Below are 15324 nucleotides of genomic sequence, written 5' to 3'. Positions count from 1 at the left end.
GCCTCACACCTAGCTCGGCTTCACGCTGTTGAAACCAAAGCTTTCAGAATTATTGGAATCTCCCGCGATGAAGCTATCTCTGAGGGCCTTTCACTCACTCACCGCAGGCAGGTAGGTGGTCTTTCTGTCTTCTACCGACTCCTCTCCGGCCTTGCACCCCCAGCTCTCTCTGTGCTCTGTCCCCCAAATATTCCTACAGGTCGCACAAGATCTGCCAGCAACCCTCTGATGGTTAAACTGCCGAAATCTCGGCTCTCCGCTCACCTTCACTCTTTCATTCCTCTTTTCTCCCGCCTCTGGAACAAACTCCCTCACTCCCTTCAATCCCACTCCTCCCTCCAGGTCTTTAAAACAGCTGTTCACCACCATCTCTTATCTTCCCCCATCCAAAACCTTGATCTTTTCTACCCCCGCTAATTCACCCCAGATCCACCTTGTTTGAAATTCCAACTTCTTTCCTGGAAGTCCTGGCAGTGTCCATATGTTTTATACCTCTCCCACTGCCCCCTTCCCACGCCCCCCCCCCCCCAAAGCCCTCGCCCTCTCTCAGATCTCTCGATGTCTCCATGTCTCTCGGTCCCTGCTCTCAAATGTTGTGTTTGTGTCCTTCCCCCTCTCTCCCCATCTTGTCTACCGCTCCCTATGTTATATGTTTTATGTGTCGGTTTGTCTTTCTGTGTGATTAATGTTCGCTCTTTCACGAGCATCGATCTTGTATACAAAACAAAACAAAACAAAAAAAAAAAACTCCTTTCAAGGCCAGATCAATGGGACACAGCAGCACATTAACTGACAGAGCAGCCGGGACCGGATCTTGGCCATCCTGCAGTGGTGTCTCGCCAGACACCGCATGGTATTTCTCTCTCGTGATTCCCTCTGTCTCTCTATAAACCGATTTGGTGTCCCCAATCTGCAGAGCAGCACGAAATTTGGATGGGAGATCCAGCAGGGGGAAAAAGGTCTTCAAAGACAGTTGACCTCATCGTCAAATTGAGACGACTCCCTGGATTCAAACCAGGTAACTGAGACCACCGGAGGGCTACATTAATATGATTAAACATTCCATGATATACAACGTAGAACAGCTGATGACATGCAACAATCTACCACGTAAAAAACAATGTCTGTTTGTGTGTTTGTACTGATGTCTGCAAGGGGAGGTGTTAAAGGCCAATCGTTTAACATGAATGTGTGTTCACTACGGTCTTTTCTTCGCCGACGAAGTCTCTTACCTGGGAAATCCCCTCATTGCAGCTTTCTGAGTCAAAAGTCCAAAGCACTCCTCAAAACAGCCACACCCTCATCATCTGCATCAGCTTCCTGTCTCTCTCCTGCCCCATACCCAATCACTCATGGGCTGAACCACATAAGTCAAACTCAGTGGGGGAGGGGGAGGAAGAAGAAGCATCAGCGAGGAAAAGAGGTCGCAACCATAACGAGTCAAACCCAGGGGTGAGGTGGAGGGGGAAGGGGGGGGGGGGGGAAGATGAGGGTGAGTGGTGAAGAAGAAGTCACAGACCGTAACACCCCCTCCCTCCCACCCCACCCCTCTAAAAGAAGAAAATTTTACCCCAAGCAAAGTTTTCTTTTACAAAGGCAGGTACACAATTGTTAGTCTCAGCACAGCATAATGCAGTGCAGTAAACAAACAGCCACATCTCGTTGTGACATTTACAGGCAGCAGGGCTAATACACATGTGCATCACATAACCTTTAAGCAAGGCTATTTTGCTAACATAAGCAGCCTTACTTACCATGTCTATGCAATCTTCCATTCCCAGGATGGGATCCAAATCGGTGCGGGACTGCGGGTTACCGCATTCACCTCCCGATAGTCCATATATAATCTTGTGGAACCATCGGGTTTGGGTATGAGTACAATGGGCGAACTCCTGCTGCTCTGACTGGGTTTGAGGATGTCATGCTCTCGCATATATAGTACCTCTTCGTGAACCTTAGCTAACTTGTCAGGATTTAGACAACATGGGTGTTGCTTAATTGGTCGAGCATTCCCAACATCAACATCATGTGAAGCAAATGATGTGCACCCTGGCTCATTAGAAACAGGCATGGTTATAAGGGGAGCTGGTTTAATCGATGGCTGTGGCTTCCCTATCATTTGACAGGTATGACAGGTCTAACAGTGCGCCACGATGTCCTGATGCAATTTCGGCCAATAAAATTGCGCCATGATCCTAACCTGAATTTTCCTGATTCCCACATGTCCTGCCATAGGAATTTCATGGGCCAGCTGTAAAATTTCAGGATAATAAATGGGTGGTACCACTACTTGGTGCACAACAGACCTTGTCACATGACCAGCCTGCAGTACACCTGGCTTTATAACAACCAATGGGACTGCAGTTGTCCCAGCAATGATTATTATCTGAGCCTCTGGATTCACAAAACATACAAAATCAACAACAATAATATTTTAAAAACTACTACATCATCATTATCAAAATCAGAACAACTACAAAAGCCAAATAATCCCCAAATATAAAAACAAATAATCACTGAAAGTAAATAATTTAATATAATTACCGGATGTAATTCAGATATAATTTGGAGTTTGATTTTGATTTTACCAAACTTACAATCCTGTATCTGCAAAGCAACAAGCTCCAGTCTCTTCCTAGTGGAGTGTTTGATGAACTTACACAACTCGCATATCTGAATCTGCAACAAAACAAGCTTCAATCTCTCCCTAACCGAGTGTTTGATAAACTAACCAAACTAACAGCGCTGGTTCTGCGCAACAACCAGCTGAAGTCTTTACCCAGTGGAGTGTTTGATAAACTTACCAGACTAACACATCTAAATCTGCGCACCAACCAGCTGAAGTCTCTTCCTGTCCCTTCTCTTGTCAAAATCTGTACGAGCTCCATTGCTCTGATCAAGAGTTAACTTATTCCCAAACAGCTCCTACAAACTATCATGGAGTCTCATTATTCCAGAGGGATTATGCACATTATGTACAAGTTATTAAAAATATAAACATTAATGTAAAGCAATGTATGCAAAGTGTGCATGAAAGGAAACTCCCCCACCTCTCCCCACCCCCCCTGTGGTATTCATAGTTAAAAATAAACGGTTGATATGGAATTTCTTTCTTTTAATTTTCCACAATTCCTCTCAAAATAAACTCACAAAATCAACAACAATATTTGACAAACTACAACATTATTATTATTATCAAAATCAGAACAACTACAAAAGCCAAATAATCCCCAAATATATACTGAAACGCAAAAGACCCTTACCACCTTTGAAACCTTTAAATATCAACAATAACACTGCGTGTAGTAAATGTGTGAACTTATTTGTGGACAATAGTGTCCTTACTGTCAGACAAAACGGTCACGGATGGTCACTTGAACCTTCAATGGTCACTTCATAGCACAGCTGTTGAACAGCCGTTTTGACTGTCAGTGATTAGCCAAGGGGTATGGGATGATTTTAATGAGCTGCACGTGATGTCTTGATATTGGCTTTAAAAAGGCCAGTGCAAAATGGGCATTTCAATCAACATGCCACGATTGTCAAGGGATCAACGGCAGCGTGCCCTGGGCATGCTGCAAGGCGGACTGAGCTACCGTGAGGTGGCACGTCGCCTTGGCTGTTCACACCAGACAATATCGGCCCTGGTGGACAGAGACACCCTCCACAACTCTGCAGATGACAGACCTCGATCAGGGAGGCCAAGAGTCACCACTGCAAGGCAGGACAGGCAGATGGTCCGAAGTCACCTGCGGGATCGATTCCGTCCAGCATCCCACACTGCGGCAGAAACTCCGGGGCATGCAAACCCACGGATCTCCAATGATACTGCACGAAGACGACTGCATGACTATGGTCTGACTGCCAGAAGACCATACAGAGGCCCCGTGATGACGGCAGCCCATCGCCGCAACCGACAGAGATGGTGCCAGCAGCATCAGCGGTGGACCTTGGCGCAGTGGAACAAGGTCGCTTTCAGCGATGAGTCAAGGTTCTGTGTGGACAGTCCTAAATTGTAACAGTTCAGAATAAAACAAACCAACAATTGCTAATTGAAATATTGGCATTTTATTGATGACATGTCAAGTTTTTGACCAAGATACACCATTTCATCAGTTTGTTCTACAGTACAGAACAGCACAGGGTGCAATGTCAGTCCCCTTTCAATAGCGTGTGTGGCCACCATTGTTTTGGATACAGGCAGTGCATCGTCAGCGTATACTGCCTACCAGTCTTTGGATGGAATGCTGCTGGATTCTGTCCCACTCAGTCCTCAATGTCTGAAGCAGCTCTGCTCGTGTCCTGGCCCTGCCAACTACGCGTCTCCCAAGCTCATCCCACAGGTGCTCTATGGGATTCAGGTCGGGGGAGAGCGCAGGCCACTGCATGGTGTTGATGTTCTCGCCTTGGAGAAATGCAGTGATAAAGCGAGCAGCATGGGGACGAGCGTCGTCATGCTGAAAGGTTCTCAGTTCTGGGTGGTCTAGCAGGAATGGCAGCAGATGAGGTCGCAGGATGTTATCCACATACCGCTGGGCATTAAGATTCCCATCCACAACCACCAGTGGCGTCCTGTACCGGCCTGATATGACGGCCCACACCATCACACTTGGGCCACCCCACCTGTTGGCTGGACGCACGCAACAATCGGCATATCGCTCGCCAGTTCTTCTCCAGACACACTCACGCCCATCAGGACTGTCCACACAGAACCTTGACTCATCGCTGAAAGCGACCTCGTTCCACTGCGCCAAGGTCCACCGCTGATGCTGCTGGCACCATCTCTGTCGGTTGCGGCGATGGGCAGCCGTCATCACGGGGCCTCTGTATGGTCTTCTGGCAGTCAGACCATAGTCATGCAGTCGTCTTCGTGCAGTATCATTGGAGATCCGTGGGTTTGCACGTCCCGGAGTTTCTGCCGCAGCGCGGGATGCTGGACGGAATCGATCCCGCAGGTGACTTCGGACCATCTGCCTGTCCTGCCTTGCAGTGGTGACTCTTGGCCTCCCTGATCGAGGTCTGTCATCTGCAGAGTTGTGGAGGGTGTCTCTGTCCACCAGGGCCGATATCGTCTGGTGTGAACAGCCAAGGCGACGTGCCACCTAACAGTAGCTCAGTCCGCCTTGCAGCATGCCCAGGGCACGCTGCCGTTGATCCCTTGACAATCGTGGCATGTTGATTGAAATGCCGATTTTGCACTGGCCTTTTTAAAGCCAATATCAAGACATCACGTGCAGATCATTAAAATCATCCCATACCCCTTGGCTAATCACTGACAGTCAAAACGGCTGTTCAACAGCTGTGCTATGAAGTGACCATTGAAGGTTCAAGTGACCATCTGTGACCGTTTTGTCTGACAGTGAGGACACTATTGTCCACAAATAAGTTCACACATTTACTACACGCAGTGTTATTGTTGATATTTAAAGGTTTCAAAGGTGGTAAGTTTCTTTTGCGTTTCAGTATATAAACAAATAATCAAAACAACAACAACAACAAGCATTTTAAGGCCATTTTCCCTGCTAGAGCGGGGGTTAGCCTTGCGGTCCCCATGACAATCTTCTCCATCTTGCCCTATTTTCTGCATCTCTCCTTGTTAACCCCCTTGCCCGCATTTCTTCTTCCACCATCTTCAGCCAAGTCTTTCTCGGTCTTCCCCGTCCTCTACTTCCTTCTACTTTCATTTCCATCACTCTTCTCAACCAGTCACTTTCATCCTTCCTCAACACATGACCAAACCATCTCAACCTGTTCCTCTTCACAGCATCAATCACAGGCTCTATTCCCATCATCTTACGCAATTCATCATTTGTCTTCCTCTCTCTCAACGATACTCCACACATCCACCGAACCATTTGCATTTCCACCCTTTCCAGCCTTCGTTGCTGCTCTACGTTCATTACCCATGTCTCGCTCCCATAAATCATAACACTTCTCACACGTGCAGCATACACCTTTCCCTTCAGCTTCAACGACACTACCCTCCTCATCAGCATGCCAGTCAGTTCCCGAAACTTCTTCCATGCACACCTCACTCCAGCAACCGTTGCCGAGTCTGATCCACCTTCTCCATTTAGCATGTCTCCTAGGTAACAAAATGTTTTCACACCTTCCAGCTTCACGCCGTCTCCAACATCCAACTCAACATTTCCTCCATCTGCAGCTCCCTCTTTGCACACCGAACACTTGAATGTAGCTGCCACACTGGTTAATGACCCTCTCAAACTACTACATTTTTGATGAACCCACTCAGCGCACATTGTACATTGAATGGAATTCACTCCGACACCCTTCCTGCACACAGCACACGGCCACTTCACAGTTCTTTCCACCTGACCACATGCTTTACCACTTGCCATCACCTTCGATTTTCCGATATTCACCTTCAGACCTTTTGTCTCCATATATTACTTCCACTTGTTCATCTTCTCCTTCAGTCCATCCATACTTTCTGCAATCAACACCAGATCATCTGCATACAACAACTCCCACAGTAAACCCTCCTTTACGTTCAGAGCCAGCACATCCATCACAGCTACAAATAGTAGTGGACTTAGTACCGACCCCTGATGCACTCCCACCTTCACCTCAAACTCACCACTGTTCCCGTCCTTCGTCCTTACAGCTGTGCGCGCTCTTTTATTCATTGCCGTCCGTGGCGAATCTGCATATGGCGATCCGCAAGTTTCACGTTTAGAAAGTAGAAACCATCACGGCATGTCCTCATTCACTTGGACTCGATATCTCTTTTTTCATTCCAAACAACATAACTCCAATCACAAATTAAATAGCATTAATATAAAAAATAAACTTTTAACAACATTCGTGACATAAACAAATGTATAAATCCTGATGTGAAGTTCCGTACGGGTGGGTGAATACAATTACGAATTCAAAATCGTAATTGTTTTCACTCAATTCCAATCATCAATTGATACTTTAACAAAATACTGTTTTAAATGACGGTTGTGTTTGGATATTATCAAACCCGCACATTGCCGTCATCTGTCCACTTCCACATTCGCGGCAGGTTCATAATTCTCATCAAAATCTAAGCAGTATTTGAAGAATTTCAAAAAAAGCCACATCACTTCATATCGGTAAATATTTTTCCATCGTGTTTGGAAAAACTGGAAAATTGGAAAATTGGAAAACAATACAGCCTATTTTACTCCAGGGTGTCCCAGGATTACCCCCCCAAAATATCGTTGCGATCGGTTCAGCCGTTTTTGCGGTACCTGGGATCAGACGGACAGATAGATATTTGGTGAATTATAGCAAGATTATCAAAATCCTTGAAAACTACAAAAGCCAAATAATCTCCAAATATAAAAACAAATAATCACTGAGAGTAAATAATTTAATGTCATTACCGGATGTACTTCAGATATATTTTGCTGTTAAATTTTGAGGTTACCAAACTAACAATCCTGGATCTGGACCAAAACCAGCTTCCGTCTCTTCCTAGTGGAGTGTTTGATAAACTAACACAACTCACACGTCTGGAACTGGACTATAACCAGCTGAAGTCTCTTCCTAGTGGAGTGTTTGATAAACTAACACAACTCACACGTCTGGATCTGGACTATAACCAGCTGAAGTCTCTTCCTCGTGGAGTGTTTGATAAACTAACACAACTCACACGTCTGGATCTGGACCAAAACCAGCTTCCGTCTCTTCCTAGTGGAGTGTTTCATAAACTAACACAACTCACACGTCTGGATCTGGACCAAAACCAGCTTCCGTCTCTTCCTAGTGGAGTGTTTGATAAACTAACACAAGTCACACGTCTGGATCTGGAGCAAAACCAGCTGAAGTCTCTTCCTAGTGGAGTGTTTGATAAACTAACACAACTCACACATCTGGAACTGGAGCAAAACCAGCTGAAGTCTCTTCCTAGTGGAGTGTTTGATAAACTAACACAAGTCACACGTCTGGATCTGGACTATAACCAGCTGAAGTCTCTTCCTAGTGGAGTGTTTGATAAACTAACACAACTCACACGTCTGGATCTGGAGCAAAACCAGCTGAAGTCTCTTCCTCGTGGAGTGTTTGATAAACTAACACAACTCACTAAACTGTGGCTGTACCAAAACCAGCTGGGCTGTTCCTGTCCCTTGTCTTGTCAAAATCTGTACGAGCTCCATTGCTCTGATCAAGAGTTAACTTATTCCCAAACAGCTCCTACAAATTATCAGGGAATCGCATTATTCCCATGGGATTAGGCCAGATTAAGAAAAAAGAGTTGGTGATCGTCCCCGCCCGACCCTACGAAACACACCCGACCCGAAACTTTTTTTTATTTTTTATTTTGAAAAAATCATTAAAAAACGATCTTTTCACAGTCAAATTTGGCGCCGTTCTGCACCGCCTGCGCAGTGCGTGCTGCGCAGTGCATGCTGCGCAGAGCGTCGCAAGTGCCTCGGGCAACTTCACCCATTTTACGTTAGCCATTCATGGCGGCTATTGTGTGAGATTTTTCCCGCTGAAATCTATTGATTCGTGCTGCTATGGACACCATTCTCTACAGCTGTGGAAGTGTGTTCACGGAGATCGACAACAATGGTGATGACGATCCTGAACAGGATACCAGACTCGCTGATCTTTATGTTCGTGCCAATCTGAACTGTGCTTCCCCTATATAACTAGCGTACGACTCTGCTGGCTTTGAAATGCTCTGCATCCACTGTGGTACTGAGGAGAATTTGGTCGAAAAGGCAGGGCAATACCCTCATTGTAACATTTGTACTGCAAAGCCAGTACCAAAGCGTGGCAGAAATCTTGTTCAACATGCTCGATAGTTTCAAGGTGCCAAGGGCATGGTGTTTATCTGTTTTTCCGATGTCATGGTGGATATGCATGTACAGGTGTCTTGCCCTTTCACTACCAAGCTCAGCTAGGACGTTCAACATCTATCTATAATTCCAGTAATCTCTGTGTGTATGTTTGTATGTATGTATGTATGTATGTATGTATGTATGTATGTTTGTCTGTGACCGCTGTTTCTCGACAACTACCGGTCCGATATACTTTAAACTTGCCAGGTATATTGCTGGGGACCCGAGGATGTGCCTTTTCAAGGTTTCATATTAATCGGAGAAGTAGTTACCGAGCTATGTCCAAAAAACGATTCAACCAATCAGAGAGCAGCGAGCTATCACGTGTGCCGAACGTGGCGAACAGACTCTGCCTCGGACGGCACATTTGAGAGCGTATTCATTTATTTCCCGTCGGCAAACTATGTTGGCGCTATGTTGGCGTTAAACTATGTTTTAAAACTAATTAAAACTAATTTGCGATTTATTCGCTTTCCTGCGCGTTTGTGCACGCGATGGCGATTTCTTTACCAAACTCCGCAAGCCGTTAGCTTTGGACCAAACCATTTCATGTAAATAGAGGGGGGGGGGGGATTGTCACCGTACTCGCAAACCGTTCGCTTTGGACCAAACCATTTCATGTAAATAGAGGGGGGGGGGGATTGTCACCGTACTCGCAAGCCGTTCGCTTTGGACCAAACCATTTCATGTAAATAGAGGGGGGGGGGGATTGTCACCGTACTCGCAAGCCGTTCGCTTTGGACCAAACCATTGCATGTAAATAGAGGGGGGGGATATACTTTTAGATATATATATAGTACGGGCATGCCCTAGTCATCCAAAATCACACAAACACTGTGTTTCATAGAGATTTGGGCAATGTCTGTAAATCTGTGAGATGAATGAAGAAATTAAATCATTTTGAGGAGAAAGGAGTCTTTATTTCATATTTTTCCATGTCAACAAAACTCAATGGAAAGTAGAAAAAAAAAGAAAAAAAAAAAAAAAAAACCTCCCTCCCTACCCGAACTTTTGAGAAAAAAGGACGATCACCAACTCTTTTTTTAAATCTGGCCTTATGCACATTATGTACAAGTTATTTAAAGTACAAACATTAATGCAAAGCAATGTATGCAAAGTGTGTATGAAAGGAAGTCGTAACCCCCCTGTTGTATTTATGATTGAAAATAAAAGAGTCGGTCGATATGGAATTTCTTTATTTTAATTTTCCACAATTCCTCTCAAAATGAACTCACAAAATCAACAAAAATGATATTTGAAAAACTACATTATTATTACTGGTGAGGTACCCGTGCTATGCACGAGTGAGAGGCCAGAAGCAAACAGACAATGCAGAAACGGCGAATGCTAAAGCATGAAACCAAGAAATTCCACAATCCTGTTTTTTTTTTTTGGTTTTTTTTTTGTATACAAGATCGAGGCTCGTGAAAGAGCTAACATTAATCGCACAAAAAGACAAACCGACACACAAAACACAAAAAACAAGGGGAGCAGCAGACAAGATGGGGAGAGAGGGGGAAGGACACAAACACAACATTTGAGAGCAGGGACATCGGGAGGACTTGGGGGGAGGTGGGAGACGAATAAAACATATGAACACTGCAAGGACTCTGGGGTGAATTACCGGGGGTAGAAAAGATCAAGGTTTTCGATGGGGGAAGATAAGAGATGGTGGTGAACAGCTGTTTTAAAGACCCGGAGGGAGGAGTGGGATTGAAGAGAGTGTGGGAGTTTGTTCCATAGGCAGGAGAAAAGAGGAATGAAAGAGTGAAGGTGAGCAGAGAGCCTAGACTTTGGCAGTTTAACCATAAGAGGGTTGCAGGCAGATCTTGTGCGACCTGAAGGAATATTGGGGGGACAGAGCACAGAGAGAGCTGGGGGAGCAAGGCCGGAGAGGAGTCGGTAGAAGACAGAAAGACCACCAACCTGCCTGCGGTGAGTGAGTGAAAGGCCCTCGGAGTTGAATACATCGCAGGAGATTCCAATGATTCTGAAAGCTTTGGCCTCAACAGCGTGAAGCCGAGCAAGGTGTGAGGCAGGAGCACCAGCCCAGAGGGGGGAACAGTATTTTATTGAGCTGCGGATGAAAGCCTTGTAAGTGGTGAGGAGCTCAGGTGTGCCAAGGAAGGACTTCGCACAACGGAGGATGCCCAGTCGGCGACTGGCTTTGGAGGCCAGCTTTGAAATGTGGTTTTCCCAAGAAAGATCATGGCAGATAGTGAGACCCAAAAGCTTGAGCGACAGAACTTCTTGGAGAGGATTGTTGAGAAAGTAGATGGGAGGGTTGTCCAGTCTGTCCTTTCGGAGAGACATTGTAAGAGTGTGAGATTTGTCAGGATTGAAAGACATGTTCCACTTGTTTGACCAGTCTGTGATTTTGTCCAGGTCTGCAGAGAGTGAGGAGGCTGCAGACTGCCGATCTGAGGGATGAGGAATGGAGCGGCAGGTAGTGGAGTCATCAGCAAAGAGATAGAGAGGATTTTCCAGAGAGTCGGAGAGGTCATTGATGAAGACCAGAAATAGCACAGGGCCCAGAACACTACCTTGGGGAACTCCAGCCAGAACAGGAAGGGAAGATGAGAGAAATCCATTCAGGGCCACACGTTGCCTATGACCAGAGAGGAAATCCGCAAGCCATGAGTGGAGATTTCCCTGAATACCATAGGAGGTGAGTTTGGTGAGCAGAGCTGGGTGCCAGACCGTATCGAAGGCTGATGCCATCTGGTCCAGTTGCAGAATCAGAGTTGAGGTTTGATAAAAACTTCTCCACCCTGTCAGGAGAGAAGGACACAGAGTCCAGGAGCAGTTGGGTTCGACTGGGAAAGGTGGGAACAGAGAGAGATGGGTTTGGGACACAAGATTTTGAGGCAAACACAGAGTTGAGGCATTCGGCTTTGTCACGTGCGGTGTCAACTGTGTAGTCATTTGAGGTAAGGGAGGGGATGGAGGGGGAGCAAACACCAGAAACGGATTTGACCAGACGCCACCAGGATTTGGAGGAAGGAGACAGGTTTGAGAGTTCAATCTTGAGTGTGGAGAGATAGTGCTTCCTGGCACTCCTGAGGGTAGAAACACACTTGTTTTGAGCTTGGTGGAAGGAACTGAGATTGCCTTCAGTTGGATTTGCCTTCCAAGACGCAAAGGCAAGTTGTTTCAGGGCAACTGCCTCACCACAAGATTCAGTGTACCATGGACGGGAGGAAGGGTAAGACAACTGAAGACGAGGTGGGATAAATCTGTGCATGAGAGAGAGCAGTTTGCTTTGGAAGAATTCCCAGGAAGAATTGATGTCAGAGGCATTAGAGATGGGAGACCAGTCCAGTTGATTGATGGCTGCTTGCAGACCGTGCCAGTTGGCCTGAGTGAAATGCCAGACTCGTCGGCGCTGAGGAGGCTCTCTGAGAATGGCCAGTGAGATGTCCACTTTAACAAGCACATGATCAGAAGAACCGATTGGAGCAGAAGAAGAGCAGCAGACATTTGCAGGGAAGTTAGTCATAACCAAGTCCAGAAGAGAAGATACTCCATTGACTGAGATCCGGGTCGGGAAATTGACAGATTGTGTCAGTCCCAATTAGTCGCAGAAGTCCTTTGCTGAGGTGCCATGGCTGTTGAGAGATGAACCCACACCCAGCCAGTTGGCATGATGACAGTTGAAGTCGCCACATATGAGGAAGAGAGAGTTTGGATGAGTTGATAGAAGTTGGTCCATGTTGTCCGACAGAGAAATGTAAATGGAGTCATCACTGTTTGGAGGACGGTACAGAACACATATGAACAAAAGGTGGGAAGCCATAGCCAGAGGTACTCCTGTGGGTGGGATGGAGAGAGGGCAGTGCAGAAAGAGTGAGGAAGAGAGTTTTTGATAAAGATAGCCACCCCACCACCAGGACGAGGATCAGGTCTATCGTACCGGAGGAGGGAGTAACCAGGAAGAGATATTAAGGAATCAGAGACATCTTGAAGGAGGAAAGTTTCTGTTAAGCAGATCAAGTCTGGATTTTCAGAAGCAACCTGAATGGAGAGATCAATCAGGTTTGAGCGAAGGCCCCGGATGTTTGAGGTCCATACCGTTAGTGAGGAGAGAGGGGGAGCATCGGGTGCAGGACAGGGGAGGGGAGGGGTAGGGTCAGATGAAGGGTGAGAGGGGGATGTAGGAAGAGCAGTTGATAGTGTGTCAGAGATCACAGAAGAGTTACAAGAAAGGGAAGGATGAGGAGGACGAAAGGTTTGATGGTGATGGAATGAGGCACAGTGAGAGTTTGTTTGAGGAGGGGCAGAGGAAAGTAGAAGGTTGGGGGAGGTGGAGGTATAACATAGGAGGGAGAGGAAGTGGGGAGGAGGCAGCTTTGAGAAGGAGGTGGGAGGAGGGAGAATTTGGGAGGGATGGTTTGGGGGGGAGATTTGAAGGGGAGGGGCAAGGGGGGAGTTTAGAAAGTGGATGATTAATGAAAGATGAACATATATAACAAATTGGGTTTGTTGTGATTTTCAAGTTAGCGATTCGTTTAAGAACGATGGAGGAGGGATGGAATGAATGAGAATTTAGAGCATGGAGTGATTTGGAATCATAAGAGATTGAATATTTTTTTGAAATGGAATGAGTTGAAGAGGAAATTGAAAGGAGCCTTTTAAATAAGAAGAAAAACAGCGTGTTGGAATAAACCACTGAATAAAACACTGAAGGGGATAGTTGAAACATATTTAAACAGAACTGTGAAGAACAATCTTATATTCACAAAAATACCAATGGGGAGAGGAAGCCTAGAGCGACGACCACGAGTCACTTGAACAGGGCAAAAGGTGGAAGGCAAGGGGAAAATGGGGGCGGGGCGAGACAGCGCACGTGGGCAGAGGCAAAAGCACACGAGGAGAAAGGGAAATAAAAGTTTTTTTGGTTTGTTTTTTGTTTGTTTTTTGGGGGGGGGGGTGTGGGGGTTACAACGTTAGACAAATAGTAGATGTTTGGTGAAGCTTGGTGGAGAAGGGGAAATCAAAAAAGCTAGCAAAACAGCGAAGGAAGGAACAACCTTTGACGGGGGAAGCCTGAGGCTGCAAGGCCTTGCTCGTGACGCGGCAAACAAACGATTAATTTATGAAAGATAAACACCGAGAAACTTCCAAGGGGGACACTATAAGTTCACACACCGAACGATAAATACAGTTTCGACAAAATACAATTGTGAACAGACTTAACTTTGAAAAACGTGGAGACCGTGTGGCCCGCCGAAAACCCCTGCCACCGTCTCCAAGATCTCGCGAGATCTCTCAAAGATCTCTGTAGCACCTTTAGTCACACATCAGACATGGACAGTAAGTTTGTGAAGGACTTCCATGAAAAACGTACCCGTTCACAAACAAACGGGTGCGTTCACGTATAGAAACATTGATCGTGGGTCCGTGGAGAATCTGCATTTGGCGATCCGCGAATTTCATGTTTAGAAAGTAGAAACCATCACGGCATGTCCTCATTCACTTGAACTCAATATCTCTTTTTTCATTCCAAACAACATAACTCCAATCACAAATTAAATAACATTAAAAAAATTTTAAAAAACTTTTAACAACATTCGTGACAAACAAATGTTGAAATTCTGATGTGATGTTCCGTACGGGTGGGTGAATACAATTACGAATTCAAAATCGTAATTGTATTCACTCAATTCCAATCATCAATTGATACTTTAACAAGATACTGTTTTAAATGACGGTTGTATTTGGATATTATCAAACCCGCACATTGCCGTCATCTGTCCACTTCCACATTCGCGGCAGGTTCATAATTCTCCTCAAAATCTAAGCAGTATTTGTATAATTTCAATAAAAGCCACATCACTGTTCATATCGGTAAATATTGTTGCGGTTTTGTGGTTCTATAATAAAGGTTAATTTCCCCTCCTAGGTAGTTACACTACAACATGTAGCCTCGCAATAGTTCAGTTATTTCTTCGTAAATGTAAGCGTCGTCCTTTTCCTGTGTTAGTTTTGCGTTGAATAGGCCAGTGAAAATTAGGTGCCCTTATTATGCTTCGATGCTTTTGGTTTTGGCGCAAAATACCATGAGGCAGGCCTGAACAAGTCGACCGAGGCCGAAGGAAGGCGGGGCAGGAGGAGTGGGAGTGACCGGTAAGAACGAGCTGCCAATCAGGGCTCGAGGGGAGTGGCTCACCACTGGTGCAAGAGGCGGGGTTTGGAACATTTGATGCGGGCTAGGGCGGGCCGATATAACCCTGTGCCCAGAGCCCCCCACGTCAGACCACAGAGGAGACACGCTGAGTTATGAGTTGAGAGTCAGAGCAGTTCGGGTGAGAAGAGTTACGAATCAGAGTTGTGAGAAGATGCGCGTGAGATTGCGTTGTGTCGAGTCATGTCGGAGGAACTGAATAACTCTGTGTATACGAACTTTGCCCTGCTCCCCGTACTCCGCACAGTATTAATCGCGCTGTAAAGACGACCCGCACCGGGCCACAGACGCACGTATTTTCCT

The 15324-nt window shown here is 45.9% G+C and overlaps 1 protein-coding gene across 1 annotated transcript in view; it reads left to right on the top strand.

Moving 5' to 3' along the window:
• LOC144892176 (uncharacterized) overlaps positions 1–8225 on the top strand; it is a 77671-nt gene extending 69446 nt beyond the window's left edge. The window contains exons 3-5 of the mRNA XM_078777439.1: positions 2616–2875; positions 3081–3093; positions 7388–8225. Of these exons, the coding sequence (XP_078633565.1) occupies positions 2616–2875; positions 3081–3093; positions 7388–8225 (1111 nt within the window). The remainder of the gene's footprint in view (positions 1–2615; positions 2876–3080; positions 3094–7387) is intronic.
• The last annotated feature ends 7099 nt before the right edge of the window (positions 8226–15324 follow it).

This window comes from Myxine glutinosa, chromosome 5 (genome assembly GCF_964187855.1).
Source record: "Myxine glutinosa chromosome 5, kmMyxGlut1.1, whole genome shotgun sequence".
Lineage (NCBI taxonomy): Eukaryota > Metazoa > Chordata > Myxini > Myxiniformes > Myxinidae > Myxine > Myxine glutinosa.
The sequence above is the reverse complement of the archived record's forward strand: the minus strand, read 5'-3'. Positions and strand labels throughout refer to the sequence as shown.